General features: G+C 44.4%; 1 protein-coding gene across 7 annotated transcripts in view; it reads left to right on the forward strand.

Annotated features, from left to right (window-relative positions):
- Positions 1-21,790, forward strand: part of plekhg5b (pleckstrin homology domain containing, family G (with RhoGef domain) member 5b) — a 55,670-nt gene extending 33,880 nt beyond the window's left edge. For 5 of the 7 annotated variants that reach the window (XM_018760389.2, XM_018760390.2, XM_029246264.1 and 2 more), the window contains 14 exons: positions 484-653; positions 12,163-12,366; positions 13,254-13,421; positions 13,808-13,903; positions 14,092-14,292; positions 14,700-14,810; positions 15,088-15,237; positions 15,601-15,738; positions 16,037-16,156; positions 16,520-16,652; positions 16,917-17,032; positions 17,269-17,402; positions 17,617-18,570; positions 19,904-21,790. In XM_018760389.2, coding sequence (XP_018615905.1) covers positions 484-653; positions 12,163-12,366; positions 13,254-13,421; positions 13,808-13,903; positions 14,092-14,292; positions 14,700-14,810; positions 15,088-15,237; positions 15,601-15,738; positions 16,037-16,156; positions 16,520-16,652; positions 16,917-17,032; positions 17,269-17,402; positions 17,617-18,570; positions 19,904-19,913 — 2,705 coding nt within the window. In that variant the 3' untranslated portion in view covers positions 19,914-21,790. Of the gene's footprint in view, positions 1-483; positions 654-12,162; positions 12,367-13,253; positions 13,422-13,807; positions 13,904-14,091; positions 14,293-14,699; positions 14,811-15,087; positions 15,238-15,600; positions 15,739-16,036; positions 16,157-16,519; positions 16,653-16,916; positions 17,033-17,268; positions 17,403-17,616; positions 18,575-19,903 lie in introns of those variants that run through there. The other 2 variants (XM_018760392.2, XM_018760388.1) reach the window with 1 other exon arrangement.
- Positions 21,791-22,465: the final 675 nt, after the last annotated feature.

Genomic DNA, 22,465 nt, shown 5'->3' on the forward strand with positions numbered 1-22,465 from the left:
GGAGGAGGCAGTTCCTTCTCTGTTATCTTATTCAACCAGCACCAATCGGGAAAGATGATCTCTTTGTATAACACACCCTGCACAAACTCTCCATGTGAAATTGAAATTGGCGTGTATGGCGAAATACCAGTTACCATGGTACACTTAGTTTTTTGGGAAATCACACTTTCCATATGAATTCATCCACTATAGAAAGTGATGACTGGCAGCAGGCAGACTATGGTGTAAATAGTGTCTGCTCTTGCTTGCTGACCATGAAACTTTATCTGTAATTATATTTGCTGTAGCTTAAAAACACTTTGCTTGTTTTGCAATTTAGCTCTGTCGCCCCAAAGAGTCACGTGAAGTCTGACAGTAATGATGCTGTCTTAGCAGTGCTGGTCCAAACTGGTTTCTTGCTGCTATTGCGCATCAGGATCAGATGTTTTTTGGGGGGGGTTGTTGTTTGTCTGAGAGCTGACTGTCACTCCTCCCCCAACCCAGCACGACCAGGAGACGAACTGAAGGTGGAGCAGGGGGTGAAGGACCTGCGCTCACTCAGCCTGCCCATCATGAAGCCCTCAGGAAGTGGACAAGGTTCCTACATTGTGAACCCAGGCAGCGAGAGGGTGGAACATGGCTCTCTTGGGCGCCGTGAGAGCATAGACCTGCTGGTGAGCTCTGCTTTTTGCTCTCACTTTTCCCTCTACCTCAGGGCCATCCAGTACCCTCCCTTCTTGTTTCCCAGTGTCCCATCCCTGTGACCTCATACGCTTTGCTCTGTTCTTCCTACTGTCTGTTCACCTCATGCTTCATCAAGCCTCTGTTTCATTCTGTCGGAACACTTTGAAGCTCCACGGGATAACTTCACATCTCCTGCTGGTGTAGTAATGCCATCAAACCCTCAAGCTCCCTCATTGTGATTGTCCTCTGCAAGACAGGGTTGCACCAATAGAGGGCGATATCTTCAACAAGTGAATTTGGTGGTGTAATGGTGACATCCTGTACAATTACATATAGTAGATGTCTTGTGCTCTTTGTTTTATTTTTACATCCAAGTCCTTTGCATGACACAGGTCTCAGAGATGGGGTGACAAGTATGTGTGTTCATTAAACAGATGCTAGAGAGCCAGTGCTTATCAAATGTTCTTTCCCTCTGTGCACTTTGATGTGTACCGGTAATTGGGCTCAATCCTCAGCCTGCCTGAGCAAGCTAACCCCCTTCAGCAAGCGATACACTATCCTAGTACACCAAGGCCAATCCACACGCACGCACGATCTGCAAATATGCTGTTTTTGTGGATAGGGCAATTACAAATGGTATGTTTTTATAAACTCTTGGTTGGAAAGCACAATACTTTTTCCTGGGGTGGGTAACAAACAGAAAAACTCAGACTGCCAACATGAGGCAAGGTTAAAGTTTTTCGTGGATCGATTGAGACCCATGAAAAATTGTGATAGACTAGAATGTATATCCAGCGAACAATGAAGTGTCTAGGTTCCAAATGACTGTTTCTGAGCTTCAGCTTTTGTAGTCACTGAACATGGTGGAGTCACATGGAGCAGGGGGCGGTTGGTTGCAGAACACTGGATCAGACTGTCCCCAGTTCCTCCGTGTGGCTACTGTCTCCAGCCCACGTCTGGGTTACAGTGATGATCTCTGAGCTCTGAACAAGGGAACTCCAAGGAGGAGACAAATACCAGGAAGTGTGGCTGAAGTAATGTTTATGATTAGTCTGAGTAACACAATAGTGGAGTGCTGTGTGGAGGAACTGAAAAGAGTTGAGCTTTAAAAAAAAAATAAATAAATAAATAAATACAAAGCAGAACTTGTGTTGGCTGTCTGAGGAGGTCCACAGACAGAACGTGGTTCATGTGGGTATGTGTGAATAAGAGGTTTGCGATGTGAGCCCATACATGGGCGTGGTCTTCTGCTAAACCCATCAGGGCTTCGCCCATGTTTGCCATTACGGGCTCAGCAGTTACAGCTACGATACTAGAAAGTGTCTATGTGGGAAATGTTTTAAAGGTTCGTTTGGGTCCCAGGATCTGTCTATTCATGAGCAGTAGCAAAACTTGATTTACTGCTTAAGGAAATTGTACTGGAATTGCCTCACTAAAATGATAAACTGTAAACTGTGACTTTGGGCAAAAGCGTCTCCTGAGTAAACATTGTCATACTGTGCCAGGCTTTACACGGTGTCTGATACTTACTCCCTCAGCAAGCTACTGAAATAAGTATTACCATATTCAGTAGAATACCCCAATAGCAGTAAAAGTAAATGGGGGTGGGGGGGGTAGTGGGCATTGTAGTGGTTAGAATGATTGCCATGAAATTGGAAGACACAAGTTTCAGTTCCATGTTCTTAGGTAACTTGGTGTGCAATTGTAACACTTCAAGGTATCAGCTTAACACACCAAAGGTGTCAGCTAAATATATATTACAAATATTTGGTCCCTTTTAGGGGCGCGGTGGGTTGGACCGGGTCCTGCTCGCTGGTGGGTCTGGGGTTTGAGTCCCGCTTGGGGTGCCTTGCGGCGGACTGGCGTCCCGTCCTGGGTGTGTCCCCCTCCGGCCTTACGCCCTGTGTTGCTGGGTAGACTCCGGTTCCCTGCGACCCCATATGGGACAAGCGGTTCAGCAAGTGTGTGTGTGTGTGTGTGTGTGTGTGGTCCCTTTTAAGACCGTCTTTGGTACCAGGCAGCGCAGCAGTTAAAGTTGGACTGATAATGTGTAGGTTGTTGGTTCAAATGCGACTCCCTACTCCTGCTGTAGTAACCTTGATCAAAGTACTTATTGGAAGATTGTCCCTAAAGCTACTCAACTTGCCCTCATCCACCTGAGGAACACCCCTAGGGTTGAGGAACATCTTTGCTGATAGGATGCTAACGGTAAGCAGCAGCTCATAATTTGCATAGTGGATTTGCTTGCTTCCTGTCACTCGCACTGCTCCAGACTGAGGGCAAAGTCCCATGTGCGTGGCCTGGCAGGGGAAGCAGGTAAGCCCTTTTTTGTATGCACACTTCCTGCTGTTCTTGTTGAGCCAGAACGGCATTATAAACGCTTTTAAGCAACATGATTCCGTAACCACTTTGCAGTGATATTTACATTTATTCATGTAGCTGACGCTTTTCTCCTAAGCAACTTAAAATGTTAACTTATGATTTACCCATTCATACAGCTGACCAATTTTACTGGAGCAATTTAGGGTAAGCACCTTGCTGAAGGCTTACAGCTTGAGGTGGAAATTGAACCTGTCGCCTTTGGTAACTGCCTGGAATGAATCAGTCTCCTCCTCATTCGCTCTGTGTTGGAAATGGAAAAAACACAAGAGGAACTAAAAGGAAATGTATTAAAGTGCAAAGCCTACATGCTGACATGGTGTGAATGTAACTCCTTGTCTTCAGGCTGTGGGCTGTGCTGTTCGCACACTGAGGTTTACACAGCACCTGATAAAGAGCATACATCAGAGATAAGAGAGCAGTCAGCAATGCAACAAGAAAGTGATTGGCATGGGACAAGGTGCGGACGGGGTGGGGGGCAGCAGGGCGGGGGCAGACGCATGATACAGAGCTGGAGTAGAGAAGTCTATAATCGGTGCTCTCTGCTTCCGGCAGCCCAGGGAGGTGGATGAGCAGGGGGTCAAAGGTCCACTGGTACATGTGATCAAGGCACACAGACGGCAGTTCAGAAATGCATCCCTCTTCCAGTCTGTTAGTGCACACTCGCGGGAAGAGTGAGCGCCGACAGCTTCTTGTTAGCAAAAGTGATGGGTCCTTGCGATGAAGATGAGGCCTCAGACCATCATGTCTAGACAGAGACATCGGGATGTGAAAAGCGAAGTCGGCAACTGGTGAAAATCTGCTTCACCGAGACTGCGTTCCAGCTGTAGTGGCAAGAAGGCAACCAGGGTGAACAGTATTACCTTACTGATATATTTTAAATGTAAATATTATTTTGGACAATATGACATTGTCAAATGAAGTAGTGGCAGCTGTCTTTGAGTGGGAAGAAATTCTTTCTGATGTTTGTTTGTGGTATCAGTAAAACCAAAAGCAGTGATCATTAACATAGGAGGAGGGCAGTGCTGAACTGTGGTGGTTGTGGCTGAGCCAGTTTCCCACTGCATTGTCAGCACGGGAACCCCCTTCGCCACCTTCTGAGGATAAGCCTTTTTTTTTTTTTTTTCCTTGTACGTTCTGTGCTGCAGTAGGACTTGTATCCTGGTGGTAAATTTTGAGTACTTCCAGAGATCAGCAGATCGTGTTATGTGGCTTTTGGAGGTCTTTTTTTTTTTTTCTTTTTTTTTTGTTCTCCTCCTACTGCAGCCATTCACAAGAGACCTCTCCAGAGTGATCACAAGATCCCAGAAGTTCTGCTGAATGTGCAGCCCACAGACTCACCTCTCAACTGGAATTGCCTTCCCCGTTGCCCCCTCAAACAGACCTGACCCTAGCTAAGGTTTTTTTTGGATATTCAACATTCACCCCAGGAAAACCAGCTATATGCAACTGGATTTCCTGATTGTCCTCCATGCAAGATGCTCAACTTTCGCCATCGGACATGGGACGTGCCCAGTGTCTCACCTTCTCTGTCGCCGTTGCAAACTGGGGTCTTGACCCACTATAGCAGCCTTGCTGACATTCAACATCTGCAGTCCCAGCGAGGTGGTCATGAGGGTCTAGTGGCAGCCCGAGTGCAGTGCTTTGAGTCTGTCAGCTCAGCCGTTCCTCCTGGCAGTCTCGTGAAGCCACAAGAAGCTGGGAAACCACTCACCAAGGTATGGATGGACCCAACTCCCTCTGAAAAGTGATGGCTTCTCTCGTGCGCTCGAGTTTTGGCCTCCCATTGGAGGGCTTCATATGTGTGGTGTGGCATAAAACTGCTACTGCAGTTAGTAACAGATGTTTAAAGTATGCGTTTTGTCAAACTCAGTCATAGAAACTGGAGTTATTCTTTTTTTTTTTTTTTTAATTAAAAATTCTACCTGCTGCCTTACTGGTTTCAGAGTATTGGTTTGGTGTTTTTTGAAGCTATAAGCTGCTGCTTTCCCTATCACCGTTTTCATATCATAAAGTCAGCCGCTTGTGTGACAACTTGTGACATTTATAACGTTTCCCAGAAAGCTGGTTACACAATCACCTGCTGGAGAGTGGAGATGTTTATAGGAGGGGATGCTTATGTAACGCAATTTGGTAGACAAGGGACCACGAGCGGGGTAGATCAAAGGTGAGCAAAGGGAGGGTTGAGACCTACTGCAGACAAGTGTTAAAGCAGTCCACAGGTCTTTACTTCACCTTTGCCAATGACTGATGCCACACTGGGATGTGTTTAGCTGCTCTTCTGTGTGTCTTCAGAACTGGGCTCCCATTCTGCATGATAAGACAGGTGATTTGTAGATCTCAGATTACACCATCAGGTGTTTGGCTTTCGAAAGCCAAACATGGCTTCATGCTTGGTGAGGGTGGTTGCAGGGTCAGGGTCCCTTGTTGGTGGGTATAGGAAAGAGTTATTCCCTTATCCCTTTGCACCCATCTTTTTTTTTTTTTTGGTCCGCAAATAGCTTGCATTGTTCTCCATTCACCTCTGTCCTGTTGTTCTCATAGCTTCCATATGTCCCAGTCACCCCACAACATGCCTGATCAATGACTCAATCGGGATAACACAATTAGCACCTCATTAGTTTGTGATTGCATCCATTGTGTGGTCCCGTAGACAGTCAATGTAACTCTTCTCCTAGCTTTTGGTGACAGGAGATACAATGGGCAGGAAGAACCTCCTAGCCTTTCTGGCTTCTCACCTTAGTGGCCATTGTTTACTCATTCCTTGTGAAGGTCACCTTAGTGAGTTTCTGCTCGGTGTGCCGGTCAGACGGAATGATCCCAAATGAGAAGTAAAGGAGTTTTTGTCCTTCTGAGTGGTAGAGGGCTGAAAGGTGTGTATGAAAGGAATTTGTGTAGTTGGGTACTTGGTCTTCTCTGTTGTGAATGAGTTGTTGACTTTGATTTTAATAGACTTTTAAAAAATGGTTTATCTAATAGTTTTTAGATTGTTGGATGGTATGATTTTGTGGTCTGAATGTTGTTTGGCTATTTTTAAGTTTAGGTATGTGAAGTTCTACAGAAAATCTAAGGCCTTATGGAGCTTGACAGTTGACTCGTTATTTTAAAGCTCTGCATGTCCTGTTTTTACTTTGTCACATAAGGGTGATGAGCTTTGGTTTTACATTCCTCCATGTTTCATGCAAGGTGACTTTACACGAGTCCTTTCTACAAGTACATGATTGTCATCTGTTTGTTTTTTAAAAAGAGAAAACTGTTTAATGTCTGTGATAATGTTTCGAGTCGATTTGGCCGTCAACTTTTTTTGTTTTATTAAGTAGTGATTGAATTTTGTCTATTAGTTTTGATTGTGATGATCTCTTTTGTAAGTGTATTTGATATTTTTACATACTTTAAGTGTATGGGAAAAAAAAAAAAAAAATCAGGCTCAGAGATTGTTTGTTTAAAAAGTAGAATATCACACCAAGTGAGCCCTTACTCAGCTTGATCATCTAGAGGATCTGCTTATCATTTGCCGTTGTGGACCACTCATGTGTTGCATGGCATTTTCTCGTGCTTGAATATACAAGATACCTCCCTGTAAACTTTCTTTGGCACAAGGGCCGTACCTTCTCCACAGTTCTGTACTATAGGGAAGAGATTGAAATGAGAACATGTTGTGTGTCCTAACCATATGTGGTGTGGGGTTTTCTCTTGGCTTGTTTGTGTGTGATGTGTAGCTGGTCTGCCCCTACTGTAGTACTTTGCATTCCTCATTTGTTAGTTTATTTAGAAAATGCTGCAAATAAAAAAAAAAAAAAAAAAAAATTCTTGTCAACATTGTTGGACTGGATGCAAGCAACCGCCTTTAGTACACAGGTACATAGGGCTGGATGATCAGATGGTCTTCTGCTGAGGATGTTAAACTGGTTTTTGGTGGGAGGGTCACATATAAGAACCAGGGGTGGATGCCATTGTGTCAAACCCAAAGCACATTCAATCTGGCACACACGTCTCCTCTTGCTGGAGGTCCTCACTGGCCACTCAGCATCAGCAGTTACTATTCAGGGCTGCAGTTCTCCAAAACCCTGACCGCTCATTGAGGGATCATGGTGCATTTTTCACGTCTATCATCGTGGTATAGCTGGGACCTCCTGCAGTTGCTTCCTGAGAACCTGTCAGACAGAGAGGGAACCCTACAACCACTTTCTGTGGCAATGCACTGCCAGGTGAGAGGATAAAGACAGCTGCTAATACAGATCAGGGACACTGGGTATCCTGTTGTCACACAGCTGTTAATACAGGTTTATTTTGTTTTCCAGAGATCTTTTATGATATGATTTACTGCGTCATATCTCAATATCTCCTATGTGATATCCAGTATCGTCAGGGAAAATCTTAGTCTGAAAATATTATAGATCTCTTCCTTTCCTTGCAACTGCCACCGGAGATAATGCAGGTAATGGGAAATGGAACAACAAAGATAAAGTAAGAATGGAAAGTCTGAAACGTCCGTGGCGGGTGGGACCTGTGCCGACACCCATTTTGCCACTCGCAGTTGACGCTATGGGATACAACATGCACCAAAAATGCAAAACAGGCCTTTCTACTACGCTGCATGATTACTGGTTTATGAAATAACAAACTAGTGACTTATCTCCTGCATTTGTCAGCATGTTTGTCTGACCATCTGTGCACTTGAGTGGTTCACATAACTAATATTGTGGTGATGCACTCTGCAGTCTATCCATGGCAAATTGGTTTCCTTATTGTCTAACAGAATCCTTGTTTACCACCAGGAGTCTCAGATGCAGTTTCTCTATACCAGTGTAACCCGACATGTGTGCGGGGGGCATACAGATGTTCATGTTCTTTTTTTTTTTTTTTTTATTATCCCCTGCTGTTAATCAGTTGGTCAAACAAGGCTACATTGGTCTTCACACTGCTTTTCTTATTAAAATGTACAACCTTGTTTTTAATTGATCTAATTAAGCATAATTACCTCAAACCTTACCTGAAACATCGTCTAAATTTTTACTGTGTTTTATATAGCAATGCATGGTAGACCTTTGTGTTCCAAGTCCTTGCCCTCAACCTCCATGATAAGAGTTTAAGTAAAAAGGGGTAATATCAATTTGAAAATGTAAAATTTGTAACTAATTTATTTTCTGATATTTTGTCTCGACATGCTTGCAGCTTTTATACCTTTAGCATGTATAGTACCAGTGAGAAATCGATTGTTTTTGTCACCTAGCTGTAATTTGTGGAATAAACTGTAATTGTATATGGATCATTTTGTCTTACGTAGCTTACAAAATGAGTCATCTGGAATCATGCCAAGACTTAGGATTTTGGGTTGGCTAGTTTTTTTTTTTTTTAAATTTATGAGCAGTTTCCTTTCCTATCAGAGCAGATAGTTTCAATTACTATGCACTGAAAGGGGAAGTGAGGTATCAGATGTGCTTTTGTGCAGTCGGTTGCCGTGTTCCTGCGATTCTTGCTTCAGGGAGGTGCTTGGATCTGAGAGAGGGCTTACTGAGAAATAGAAAGTCAGAAAAACTGCTGGCAGTGGCAGTGACCTAGGATACCTATTAAGGCCATCTCTGCCTGTCTGTATGTTTTATTCCTCAAATGTGGCTAAGCATTTCCTTGTAACTTAATTCAGTTGTTGACACTTCTCCCAAATTTACAATACCTGATTCATTTATACAGCAAGATATTAGCATTGTATCAATTTGGATTAGTGCCTATATCAGAAATGCTGCAACAGAAGGTGGGAGTAGGGCTTGAACCAGCAACTTTCAGGGTAGTCCTCTCTGAAAGGCACCCAAAATATCTGTTGACTCGACCCACGTGTTTATTGGCAGCTTTTTTAATATAACAAAAATGTTTTATTGACAGAACGATTCCCTTCAAGTTAACTCCCCCCCCCCCCCCCCCCCCCTCAAGTGGCTAACAAGGAACTAATGAGTGTTCTGGTGGTGCAGAAAAGAAAAACAAAACACATTTAGAAAAGAAAGTGAAATAGTGTAGCATGAAAATATAATACTGTACTATATTCAATATTTTGACACTGTAAATTTAGTGAAAAAATACCAAAGCCCCATTATACAAAGTAGCATTCATGCATGTTAGTTGTTTATATAATACAGTATAAGGGGATTTGCAACTTGCAAAAATTTTGGTCAACTTAACACAATCCCATCATAAGTCAAGGATCACCTCTACATTATTAGCTGCTATAGTAACTGCTCTCCCACTAAACTTTGGCCAAATTTTTCTCTGAAAAGGAATAATTATGCCTGAACATGTTTGTGTATGATTGTGTTGTTTGTGAGCACATTAACACAGTTTGTAGAAAGTCAGGAAAAGTCCAGGGGAAATGTGCCTGTTTAAAAGAAAAGGACTGGAGGGTTAGATGTGACCTGCTGCTGACAGAGCAAGGAAGCAGCATGTTGGGAGTTTAAAACAAAAGGCTGATCAGTGAACATCTGTAACATGAGTATGTGTGCCAAGGAAGCTGTTGCCATGACCCTACCTCAATATGCAGATTGTGGCCCTGCCTCCCCTTTTACAGCTCATACAATGGGAGGGTTCCTCCTGTTGCCAAGACATCAGAGCTCTCTCTCTCAGAAATGCAGGCAGGCATAGTTCTGCAGTGTCACTTTGTGCACAGGGTAGTTGAGGCACGCGTTCCATACAGAGCTGTCTGTTGCCAGGACACTGGGTGTCCCCCATGGCAGCGTGTACATATTGTGCCACCTCACGGGACTGAAACGCTTCTGTATTGTGTGTTTACGGGAATCCTCCTTGCCGACTAAACCATCTCCTCTGGACTGTTTCGGACTGTTTACCTGAAGACTCTGAGAGGTCAGGTTTGCCCAAGGGTGGTGTCAGAGCTGGACCCCAGCTACAGTACCACGGTCCAGCTTACAGGGAATCCCTAAACTTAACTGGATAACTACAATGGTCTTTGCTGCTTTTGACATGACTCTGGCTTCCCTGGTGAGTACACTGTGATTTCGCCTGCTAGAGAGTTTATAAATGTAAATCTAAACTATATATAAATGTTTGTTCCCATTATGGAACTATTGTACATTTTCTCATAGATGACTGCAGAAACTGTCACTTCACCACTCAGTAGTAAACACTGCCTGAAGACTGTCAACACCATCCTTATTTTATGCCTGTTGTGTTGAATGCGGTGAATCTTTTTACAGCGGTATTGTGGCTGTTTAAAGTAAAAACATGCATACCAGGGGGGGAGGGGGTGACACATCCTGCTATTTTAAAAGGGCATTCTGTTAGAGCTGAGTGCAACGCGGGCCCCATGTTCCTGTGACTGTAGGAAACCCACTATTGTCACGAACTTGGATTCCCCAGAATTTCCCGTTCCCCAGTGTGCTGTAGACACCTGGATGCTTATCACTTCAGCCAAGATTCCTGGGACGTATCCCTCTCTCCTGTCTGATGACAGCTTATAGTTTGATATCAAAGCTGGTCATCACAACAAAGGCATTTATAAGTACCCTTGTATTGTAAGCTAATAAGGAACTATTCTGTTGTGAAAGGGGGTCTTGGGTTAGACCACAGTTCTTGCTTTGCTCAGTATTTTTAAATATTGTGTCATCCAGGTTCAGGACTGGTGATAGTTAAAAGTAAATAATTTTAATTTGGATGTTCATGCTGCCCCTGTGCTGGGGTGTTAATGGTCAACAAGAAAGTGTGCAGCAGCTGTGATGCTCTGGGTGACAGCCAGAAGTCAGTACTCAATATCAGTCCACTGAAATGGTAGTCACTACCTCAGTTTGACTTTGTGTGTCTCTGTGATGCACAATACCCTCAGGATTTGTTGTCTTAGCAGACAGTCCCTTGTTACTGACATTGAAAGCACTGTGCAGCTGCAGCCACTTTAATTGGCTGATTCAGGTGAGAGGTGTAGTCTCAGTACCGTGCAATGTTGTTCTTCTTGGGGATTGTGTCTGAACATGGAGAACACAGCATTGATGGCAACCAGCAGTGTCTGTCCCACTTCCTTTTGTATGCATCCTCAAAAAGGTTGTTGTTTGCACATAATCCCACTGAAACAATCCACGAGACTTTCAAAAGCTCAACTGCTGTTTCTTTACTTGTGGAGACAAGTAGTGTGTGATGGTGTGAACTGCAATCCCCTGGGGCAGTTTTAAAGTGAACAGCGGCATAACAAGGTTTAGTTGGCATATAGTATAGCTCTGTAGTGCCTGTTGCTCCCACTGGGAATGGGGGTTACTAGTCTGTTCTTCCAAAATAATTGATTTTTTGCCAACAGGTAGCATTGACATTGATGACAAAACATCCGCTTCCTCGCATTGTACAGCAGTGCTAGTTGTTTTCAGTGCTGAAACTGATCTCATGCTGGGCTTTTGCTGATGTTTGTGACTGCCTCTTTGGCAGGAGGACTGTGTGTAGCATGCTGCTTTACTCTGAGGACCCCAGTGATTAGCACTGGTAGCACAATGGCTATTTGTGGTGGGCATCATGACATACTGGGTTTTGTGTATTGGAATCTCCCCTGTAAATATGGTCTGTTTCATTGCCACTCTTGATGTTCAACCTGAAGTGAGTTCTCACTGGAGAGCAATCTTTACTTCTTTCTCCGACACCCTCTTGTTCTTGTGTACCACCTGATGTCATCTAGTGCATCCCCTCTCTTTCCATCTGTCCACTGCATTCTTTCACTTGCATCCTCTATCTGGTCTCTTTTTCTTCTTCCCCCTCTCCTCTTCAATGATTTCATGTCTTACTAGAGACTTCTATTTCCTTCTTTCATTTTCTGCTTTACTCTTCCTTTTCTCAGAGTCATGGTGGTTTTTGATGTCTTGTCTTGTCAATGACATCCTGGCCAAGTTTCCACCCTTCTGTCCCATCTCCCTGTTCTCTCCTCTACATCTGTTTTTCAAGGTCAAGTTTTCCACTTGGGGATGTCTCCCTCTTACAGCTATTGTCCTGTTGTCATCCTGTACTGTGGAATACTTTCTTCCTTCCTCTCACTTCCACATTCTCCCACCAACAATGCTACAGGCCTTTTTTGTATATGGCATGATCTTTTGCTCTCATTGATGTCATGGTAAATTCCTCTAACCTTTTCATTCTCTCCCTCAGGGTCAGGCAAGGCGCCGGAAGAACATGCCAGCCTTCCTGGGGGACTCCAGCATCCCCTCACCAGACTCGCTGGGCAGCTCTCTCCCAAGCACTGCATTTGCTGCCGCTAACAGTGCCATGGGCCCAGACAGGTGGAAGAACCGGGCCGCCAGTCGCTTCAGTGGCTTTTTCAGCTCTGGTGCTGGCACTAGCCCTTTCGGCAAGGTTAGCGGCACAGCCTCTCTGTACACCTATGCTCAGAATTCAGAAGTTGCACTTGCCTAGTCTCTTACTTTGAGCTTATTTCCTTGAAGCCTTAGAATAGTTTGTTTCCTTCTTGCCCCAGGTGCTTAATTCAAAGACCTTGGCAGGGTTTGGAAGCATTGTCAGCACTAAACTTAAACCTGGTGTCTGTCCCCTGGTTACTCTATATATGGCATCTGTGCTGTCTGTTTGATCTTTCTGTCTACATGGTTCAGTGCAGCCTTTTTCTTTCAAACATTTTCTGACAAAAGAATTGCATGTAGTTAGGCACATGTTTTATATTTTACAATTTAGTAGATGATTTTGTCCAGATTGATTTGTAAGTTAATCACATTTAAGTACAGCGACTTGCTACAAGACATAGTGGTTCCAATGGATGTGAGGCTGTCAACATTGACTATCAAACATCTGGAGGAAGCAGGTATCTACAATACATAAGATCAGCCCCCAAGGAACAGTAGAACATGACATCTGGTGGTCATACTATTGAGTACTGTATGTAGTTAACCTCTCGTGGAGGTAATAGCAGGGAGCTGCCTCCTTGTTTTATATCCGCAGTGGCTTGAGGTGTGTTGAGCAGTTTTTCCCATTCAGAATGTGCAAAAGTATTTTATGTTGCTTAGCCATGGCATCAGTATGTTGAAAGGAGCTCATTGGAACACAGTGCTGCTCTTTCTCTACTTGAATTTATAAACCATTGACTTTATCATTGTTTCCTCTGCTTCGTTCACTGTCAAGAATTTGGATGTCATTTTGAGTTTGGAGGTGAAAAATTTGTTGATTTAGTCCTGATGTTGAAATTAATCAGTTAATGATGGGGTACCAATAGCTCTCCATGTATTCACCAGGAGATGGACCGTGTGGAGCAGCTGCAGATCAAGCTTCAGTCATACACTATGTTTGGCCTGCCCAAAGTGCCCCCACAGCTGTCCTTCCATCAGGACTCCTGGGAGGAGGAGAGTGAGACCAACCTGGCCCTGGAGGACAGCTGGAAGCAGCTGCTAGACAATCCTGAGGTACGCCCCCGATTCAGTTATGTTCTTACATATGCATATGCACAAACATAGAGTTCTGAGGAGTAGCTCTCCCATATGTAGAACAAAATGTGCACCATTACATTTAAGAAACGGCTGCCTTATCACTTTCATTAGCCCTTAGCTCCAAAGAGATTCAGAAAGTCCAATAAGTAAAATAAAGAAACTAACACTTCTGCTTGGCACTCTCACTACCCTACAGTCCCTGTAGTCCTATGTTGGGGCAGTGTTTTTTTTCAGCAGCCACAAAAATTCACACTGCCCCTACCAAGTGGAGAACGGGGTATATGTTTACTATACACATCAGAATGTGTTTGCCTGCTTGTGTGTCTTCGCTTACACCCCTTTACATCTTCGACTCCATGTAGTCACTGAGCAGACGGCAGTTCCAGCAACAGGAGGCAATCTGGGAGCTGATTCAGACAGAGGCTACCTACATCAAGAAGCTCCGGGTCATCACCGATGTGAGTAACCCCCAGGCCATCTGCAGCAGGAAGGGCTAAAAGCAAGTGCAGTCCAAACAGTTGTCATCAGCCTCAGGTCCTTTCCATTTGTGTACATAGGTCGGCTTGTGCATGTACTTGAATGATTTCCCTGTTTGAACCCTTTGTGACTTCCCTTCTGGCTTCTCTCACCCTTTTTCCCCCCACAGCTCTTCCTGTGCTGCTTACTGAACTTGCAGGAAAGTGGCTTCCTGTTGGAGGTAGAGCCCACACGCCTCTTCAGCAACGTGCAAGACATTGTACGTCTGCACACAACACTGTGGGCCCAAGTCATGCTGCCGGCATTGGAAAGCGCCCGGCGAGATCATACGCTCCTCGACCCCACCCAGCTGGAAGAGGGCTTTCACAGCGTGAGTGGTGATTCGCTGACCCAACTAACTTCTCCTGAAACGCATCTGGCTCATGCTGTGTGGTCATGCTTCAGCAGACACTTAAATCATCATTAATAACTACATTATTCAGAAATGGGAGTTCCTCATGAAAAGTGAGATTAACCTAAATTGTGTGGCTTATTTATTTGTCTGGAAACCTTTATGTAATGTGATGCCATATGTGTACACTTTGCTAGGTCTAGATATAAAATCTCACTTTTCATAAATTGAAGAGGTTTAGGTCTAACAGATATAAAGAGATGCAGTATATATAGAAAGGAGGTGCTTTGTAAGGTGACTCACTATTCATGGCTTATTAAGAAGAGTCTAGAGCTCACGTCAAGCTTTTTGCCCACTGACGGCCTGCGTTCGGTTTGTGTATGTAGATTGGTGTCCAGTTCCAGCCCTACATTCGCTACTGCATGGAGGAGGAGGCCTGCATGGAGTACATGCGCAGCTTGCTGAGGGACAATGAGGCCTTCAGGACATACGTGACAGTAAGAGACATCCCACACCTTTTACTGAAGTGCCCCCTTATTTATTTTATTTTATTTTTTTTTTTTAAACAGATGAATGCGTACTTTCTGATTTTAGGTGCTTATCCAAAGCCATGTTTTCCTGCTTCAAGTTTTAATTTCAGTTCTGTGTTTTTGTTATTGAAAGTTTTTACTCCAGTGGTTCAGGGTCAGTACCCTGCTAAAAAGTCTTAGGAAATCTCTTGAGACTGGAGCCTGCAATATTTTCACTGTGCTCCTTGCTCCTCTGTACTTTCAGTGGGCGGAGACGCACAAGCAGTGTAACCGCCTGAAGCTGGCAGACATGCTGGTGAAGCCCCACCAGCGACTCACCAAGTATCCTCTGCTGCTGAAGACTGTGCTGAAGAAGACAGATGATCCAGGTGCCCGTGATATCATCAGCCGCATGGTGAGCCTATTGTTGTGGATAAGCACCGTTACCACTTCTCAAGCGCTTGTCTGCTCTCGTATTGGCTGTTCTGTTGTGTTCTTGGAATTAGATTCTATTGTTATGCCTTATTGACTTTTAAAAAGATCTGACAAATAATGAAAATAGGATCTGTATATCTTGACAATATAGTTTAGATGTAATCCCAACTGATAACACTCAGAAGTGTAGTACAGTAATGAGAATCAAATGGGGGTAGTGCAGAATGTGGGGAAACTAATGGTGAAAGGAGCGAAAGCAGATTATAGGAAGCACTATGGGTAGAAAGAGAAGAACATCCTGGCTACTATGTGTTTGGCCTAATTGTAAGGGACACCCTTTCAGGTGGCCTCTGTTGAGACTTTCATCAACAGTATAGACTCCCAGATGTACCAACGACAGGAGAAGAAGAAGTTGGCCTCAATTTCAAGCCGCATCGAGTCGTACGAGGCCGTGGATGGTGGCAGTGAAGAGGTAGAGAGGGTAAGTGCATGCTGAGCCTATCTTCTGAACTCTTAAGCTCTTTACTGAGATCAACCGTCAATGCACTTGATAGTTCCATAATTCTTAGTTGTTTGGTCTTGCTTTTTGTCTTCCTGGCTTTGGTGGTAACGTTATTTGTCTGTTCAGTTGAGTTTTCTTCCAAAGTCTCTCAAGTGTATATCATGTGTTTTTGGTCCTGGATTTACAAGAGACAGCTGCAGTGTCTCTCCTCTGCAGCTAAATCACATGCATCCATGCAACTGCCACAGAAAGTGGTGCTAATGTTTGTCCCCTCCAGATCCTGCGCGAGTTCAACTACTTCGACCTGATGGCTCCCATGAAGGGCACACCCACAGAAGAGACGCGACAGCTTCACCTCGAAGGAGCATTACGCATGAAGGAGGGCAAGGACAGCAGGGTGAGGGCCCTGGGCACCATGGAGGCTGAGTCAGCCTGTGCCTTTGATATGAACCCTCATACATCCTGACTGGCGAGAACAAATAAACCAGTTGAAGCTTTACAACACTGTGTTTATTAACTTACAGGCTGCACTGTCAAATTGTAAACCCCACTGCTTCTTGGGCAAGGCCTTTCAGAGAAAAAAGCTGAAATTTCTCCCTTCAAACTTCACATTCGCATTTCATTTTTCAACAAATGAAGTCATAGTGATGTCACTCAGGTCTGGCTGGACCACTGGTGTTAAGCCACTTAAGTCAAGTGCTGGATCAGAACCCAAGACTGTCATAACGGTAATGATTTTTCTCCTCTGCCATCCCTCCAGATGGAAGTGTACTGTTTCCTGTTTACCGACGTACTTCTGATCACTAAGCCGGTGAAGCGTGTGGAGAAAGTCAAAGTCATCCGCCAGCCTCTACTCATCCACAATGTTGTGTGTCGAGAACTGAAAGACCCTGGTGAGTGTAGACCAGTAGCACACACCTACAAGCACACGGCGCTCCTTACTGTCTGCAAGAAGCCTGCAGCTTCAGTTACTTAACGTACAGTTTGAGTTTCTCTTGTACTTTCTCAGAAATAGCTATTAGCAATGGATAAGTGAAGTCTTAAAAGGTCTACAGATAAAGAATGTAAGGTGGTTGAACACTTGGCCTTGATTTTCTTGTCTTGACTGGTATGCGCAGTGGGGAAATGTGTTGTGAAATTTTCTTCCTGTCGACTAGGGTCCTTCCTCGTCATCTACCTCAATGAGTTCCGCACTGCGGTGGCAGCCTACTCCTTCCAAGCCAACAGCACAGCCCAGGGACGGAGCTGGATAGAGGCAATCTGCAATGTCCAGGTACTTAATTGCTGGTGTCCCTGACTGCATGCTGTTTCAGACACCGTTGATGTACTTATGGTGCCTCCTTGGTCACATTTGCTGAAAACTGCTTTAGCTGTTGAAAGCATGGCATGAGCTCTGTATTATTTTGGAGGTTTCACGGTGCTTGGCCAAGTCCACGCAGGTTGTTTCCACAATCTTACTATAACTTGGTAGTAGTGCCTGACTGTCTGAAGAAAGCCTCAATGTTACAGAACCAGTTCCAGAAGCTGCGCTCTGAGACACTCCGTCAACAGCAGGGCCCAGCGGGGGAGCCAGAAGAGGAAGAAAGCAGTAACTCAGCAGCCAGCTCACCTTGTTTACGGCACAAAGACGCACAGAGTGAAAGGTATCTGAAAGGGGGCAGTCAGTGAAGCCTGCAACCTTGAGCTCTGAGTGCCCTGTCAATAAACTCTACGCTGCCTCTAGCCCCAGTTAGCTTCTCTTCACGGTTACGTAGACACTTCCTGTAAGAAACATGCCATTGGGTAACTTTGAGCCACTTTACGCTTATCTGTTTGAACCTATCCACTGAACACTTCCTCCTCTCTTCCCCATGGCAGCCAATCGGACGGCTCAACTGAGACCCTGTCTGTGGCGATGATGGATGACACAAGTGGATACAATGATTCGTTGTCTGTGGAGGCTCTCCCCAGTGGGTCCATCGACGAAGGCTCTGTTGCTGTAGTTGAGATTCCCACCCCAACAGGATTCTATAAGGGGGTAAAACATGAAAGACCGGGGATCCCAGGTAGCTTGGAACTTGACCCCCAGTGTCGCTCCATGTCCATGGACAGTGCCTATGGCACCCTCTCCCCAGAGTCCTTGCTCAGAGAGCTCAACTTGAAGGAGAAGCCTGGCCAAGGTGAGGAGGAGGCAGAGGAGACTGAGGGAGAGGTAGAAGAGACAGAGGGAGAGGAGCTGGACACTGAGGGGGATGCAGAAGAGACTGAGGGTGAAACGGTGGAGCCAGAGGGGGAGGAGCAGACTGCCTCCACTGGCTCACAGCAGTCGGTAACAAACTCCTTCAAGCTGCGACGACGTCCCCCGGTACAGCCTCGCCTTCACTGCCTGCAGAATTATGCCCACAAGTCACGCTCAGAGGACAACTTGCTGCAGCTGGGTGGGGCCACTCACAGCCCTCCTTTACAGGTTCGGGATGAAATGACGGCACACAGGAGAGAGAGGCTCGCCCACAGTAAAAGCATGTCTCAGCTCTTTGACCGTGACTTCCTCTGTTACCCTGATTCCGCCTGGGATCCCTCAGTGAGCTATGATGGGTCAGGCAAGTTAATGGACACACTGAGGATGGCTGAGGCCCGACAGGGTCAAAGGGCCAATGGCAGTGCCTCGGACGATGAGGCAGCCTCCTCGTGTTCGCTGGAGGAGGCCTCCGTCAGCAGCTCAGAGGCTAGGTTGGCCAGGCGTTCCTTGGCCCCGCAGCACAAGAAGTTAACCCTAGCGCAGCTGTACCGCATTAGCACCACCCTGGTGCTCAACTCTACCCTTACAGCATCGTAAGTATGCCTCTACTTAACTCCATCCTACAGTCTGCAGACAAATGTGAGCTTTCCCCTGCTGGGCTGTGAAGAGACTTTATTTTTTGACAATTAAAAAAAACTGCTGTTTCAAAAGAAGGGTGTAAATGTAGCTGGAGTTGACTGAAGATCAAAGTGATCTGAAAACAATTACAGTGAATTATTGCCATCTCTGAAACGATACTACTTTTAGGGTGCCATATTGAGAAATGTAATCACGCAGACTATTCTACAGTTCAAGGATGGCAAAAAAAATGCTAATTTTAGAGTAGTTTATTCAATGTCTTAATTTTCTGCTTGTTTGTGCTTCGTATGTGTATATTGTCTGGCTTTTGCATGTTGTCAGCATGCTCCCGAAAAAGAACTGAAATTCTTCTGTACTCGTGCCTTTCATAGGTGTTCCTCAAAGATCTGTGCCTGGACCTCTTCTCTTCTAATTTTGCTTCCCTCATTGTCATGAGTTTTCTTATCACCTTCATACAGATGATGCCCAGATCTCATCTCATCTCTGTGCTGTCTTTGACACCAGGGAATTTAAAGAAAAGCAATCTAGATATCCTGAATAAATGATCATTGCCTGAAAAAACAGCATGCTGAAATCCAGTATTGTGCACTAGGCCTTTATTCCTGCCCCAACAGATTTCCATTTAAAAATAGCTCTAGATAACATCACCCTGTCACAAAGAACCATGAGATGACGCTAGATGTAATTTGCCTATGACCATCATTTTTTCACTGGCCCAGACGTGAATTTTCCTGTACAGTATCTGCAAAATCCATGTTTCTTCTCTGATTATGCTGCTTGACATTTTGTTCAGACTCCTGTTCTCTCCAGTGTTTGTCTACTGCAGCTCCCTGCTTGTTAAGGCTTCCTGCATCTCCTGTCTGTATCCTCCAGCTTATTCGGATTGCTGCTGTTTGTGTATTTGTGCAACAACACTCCTCTGCTCTGTTCTCTTCTACTCCCCCTCCCAGTTGCTGCTAGGATCCACTTTAATACATTTGGTTTAACCTAGCCCAGCATAGACCTCATACACTGCCTCTTCCCGTAACCAGTGACTCACCGATCCCATGAAGTTTGGAATGAATTTCCACTTAATAAACAGGTTTATTCTCAGTCTCCGGACTTTTCAGAACCCTCTCCTAACTTGTCCGCGTGGGACTTCTCCACCTTCTGCTAATCTTGCTGCTCCAGCATGTTTGTCATCGTGCTCTTAATCCTAGGTTGTTTGTAATAATTGATTGTGTTACACTGATTGATTAGGTTTGTGTTGAGAATTTTTTTTAATGTGGGTTGCCTTATCTCTCCTAGGGAAGTGTAGACCTGCCTGCCAACACTGCAGTGTTCACTTCAGTCATGGCCTGAAGACAGATCTACAGTGCAGGAGTCCTAGGTTGAAACCCAACTTGCAGCAACAAAAATGACTGCTTCACTTAGATCATACACTGCCTCCTGTCCTAACCAGAGACTATGTGGTGGTTGCTCTTCTTCAGTACAGCCTCACTGGCAATAACAGAGCTTTCTTAAAATTTTTTTTTTCCATTCGAAGAAGAAAGTGGAGAACCAGAACTGTTTGCACTTAGGTTTAAATGCGTTGGGGATGTTGCCCACAAGTGTGGCCCCTGACACTGACTGAGAAAATGAGGGCTTTGAGACAGGGCCTTGGTAGCCTGCTCTAGACCTTCAAGACCAAACTGCAACCACTACTTATGCATGGGAATAAATAACCCAGAGGACAGAAGCCGATGGAAACGGACACTGACTTTAATGTGCGGACAGAAAACGCGAAACTGCTTCTCTACCATCCATCATCCTGTTCTTATCCTTTGTGTTTTTTGTTTAGAAGAAAATACAGGTGCACAAAAGGGTCTATTTAAAGCAGGTTGGTAAATTGTAGAGACAATTGTCTCCTGTGTACAGGGACTGAAGGACCGTTGTGCTTGTTTCAGATGCGCAGAGACCTTCTGACTGAACCAAAAATAAATGTGCTGTTGCAACATCTGTCCCTGGAGTATGCTAGCGTTCCCAAAGATGTAAAGATAAAAATGCACATTCTGACTTATCAGTATGACTGTCATACAAAGCAACTTCGTTGTGGCCAATGTCTCGGCTTGTTCATATGGTGAAGTTTCCCAGTAAAGCTCCATTTAAGACAAAAACACTAAAAATTGTGAACTACGTTTTCTGCTCCTCCTGACCGGCAAACGGTGGGTGTGCGCAGTGTATGGATATGAGGATCTTTTCAGAGCGAAAGATAGGTGGCAACGTTTGGGTTTCGGCAGGAAGTTGCTTGCAGAGAACCAGTGATATGGGTGTTCTGTGCGAGTAGACGGCACCCTCTTGTGACCAGACAGGACACAGCTGGAGCGTTGTGGCCAAGTACACCAGCTGTGTGCAGTGCTACCCTGGCAAGGTCTTTGCCGCTGGGCTTGGAGTTACTGGCCAACAGGAAGGAGGAACAGGAAGAGGTGGTGAGAAGCAAGCCTCTTTTACAGTCCTCCAGGAGCTCTGTTCAGATCTCTGTGAAGATTTGCTCCCGATAACCCCCCCCTCCCCCCCCTTTTTTTAAAAACTAGTTGCCTAGTCATGAATATTAGCAGAACAAGTACAAATATTGATGTGGAGGGCTCTCCAGAGGCACTGGGGTGGGGCTGGTCTTAGTAGGCCTGGAACCAGGCCAAGGGGATAGGAAATAGCACTTTGAGGCAGGTGTGGGCTGACTTAAGATTCAAGTGATTAATATATTTAATTGCAGGCACACGGTCCTGTGCCACGACACGACTGACACATTCACATTGAACTTCACTGTGTTAATATAATGTACTTAGTCTCTTTTGCCCTCTCTACATTGTTGCCCAAAGCTAATAGTTCATTGTTTTTCCACATTGTTTTGTTATTTATTAAGCTTGCTTAATGTTTTTTTACTCATATATAAAGAATGGTTGATCATGACTTTGTAATTTTTTCCCTTTTGTACAGTTTTGGACTTTCTAATCTTAGTTGCCATCCTTAATATTGAATGTTCAGTCTTCAGTCTGCAATGAAACCAAAAATAACATGTTAACTTTAACCCTTACATGACTTATCATAAGAGATGTAATTTAAAAAAAAAAAAACTGGTTTAATTTATAAAAGTTTGTATAATAAATAGTTTGGGGGGGGTACACCACAGAGCATAAGTTCCAATAAAAATGCACCTTTACTTCATTGTGGCCTAAAGAGTGTTCTGCATGATTTTGTATTCCACTGATATGTTTTCATGGTGGGAATCAACTGAAGAAACTCAAGAAATCTTCATTTTATGTGATCAAATCTCTGAGCAGTACATACATTGACTTCCCCACCACAGGCAAAAAGAATAAAACTGATGTGGAATTTCTACCTGGGTCATTAAATCTTTCAAAGAAAAAAAAAAAAAAAAAAATTTTAAAATAGTTCAGAGACTAGAAAACTTGCCCAAGCTGGTCACTGCTGCTTGGCTGGAAAGTTCTGCTGGAACCATCTTACTCACTTCAACCTGTTCTGCTCGTGTTGGGACAGCGGGGGGAGCCCCTGCTTTCTGTGTAGCATTAGTACGGGCTCCATCTCATGGACTGTAAACCAAACCAGGTGAGCAAACTGTCTGGCCCTAAATATTTTTGCTCACAGTGATGGCAGCAGAGATGATTCAGCAAACAATTTGACATTCTTAGGCCTTTTACTATCTTTCTAAACGATTAATCATTTTATCATAGCTACAATTAACAAGAACCTGTTATGCAGTCCCAAGGAGTTATGAGAGTAAACAATGACATTAAAATTATGAAAAAGATCAAGTTTTTATTATTTAAGCAACAAAAAAATAGCACACAGGAATATAAACGGGTATATATA

The sequence above is a fragment of the Scleropages formosus genome, chromosome 19 (assembly GCF_900964775.1).
Source record: "Scleropages formosus chromosome 19, fSclFor1.1, whole genome shotgun sequence".
Classification (NCBI taxonomy): Eukaryota; Metazoa; Chordata; class Actinopteri; order Osteoglossiformes; family Osteoglossidae; genus Scleropages; species Scleropages formosus.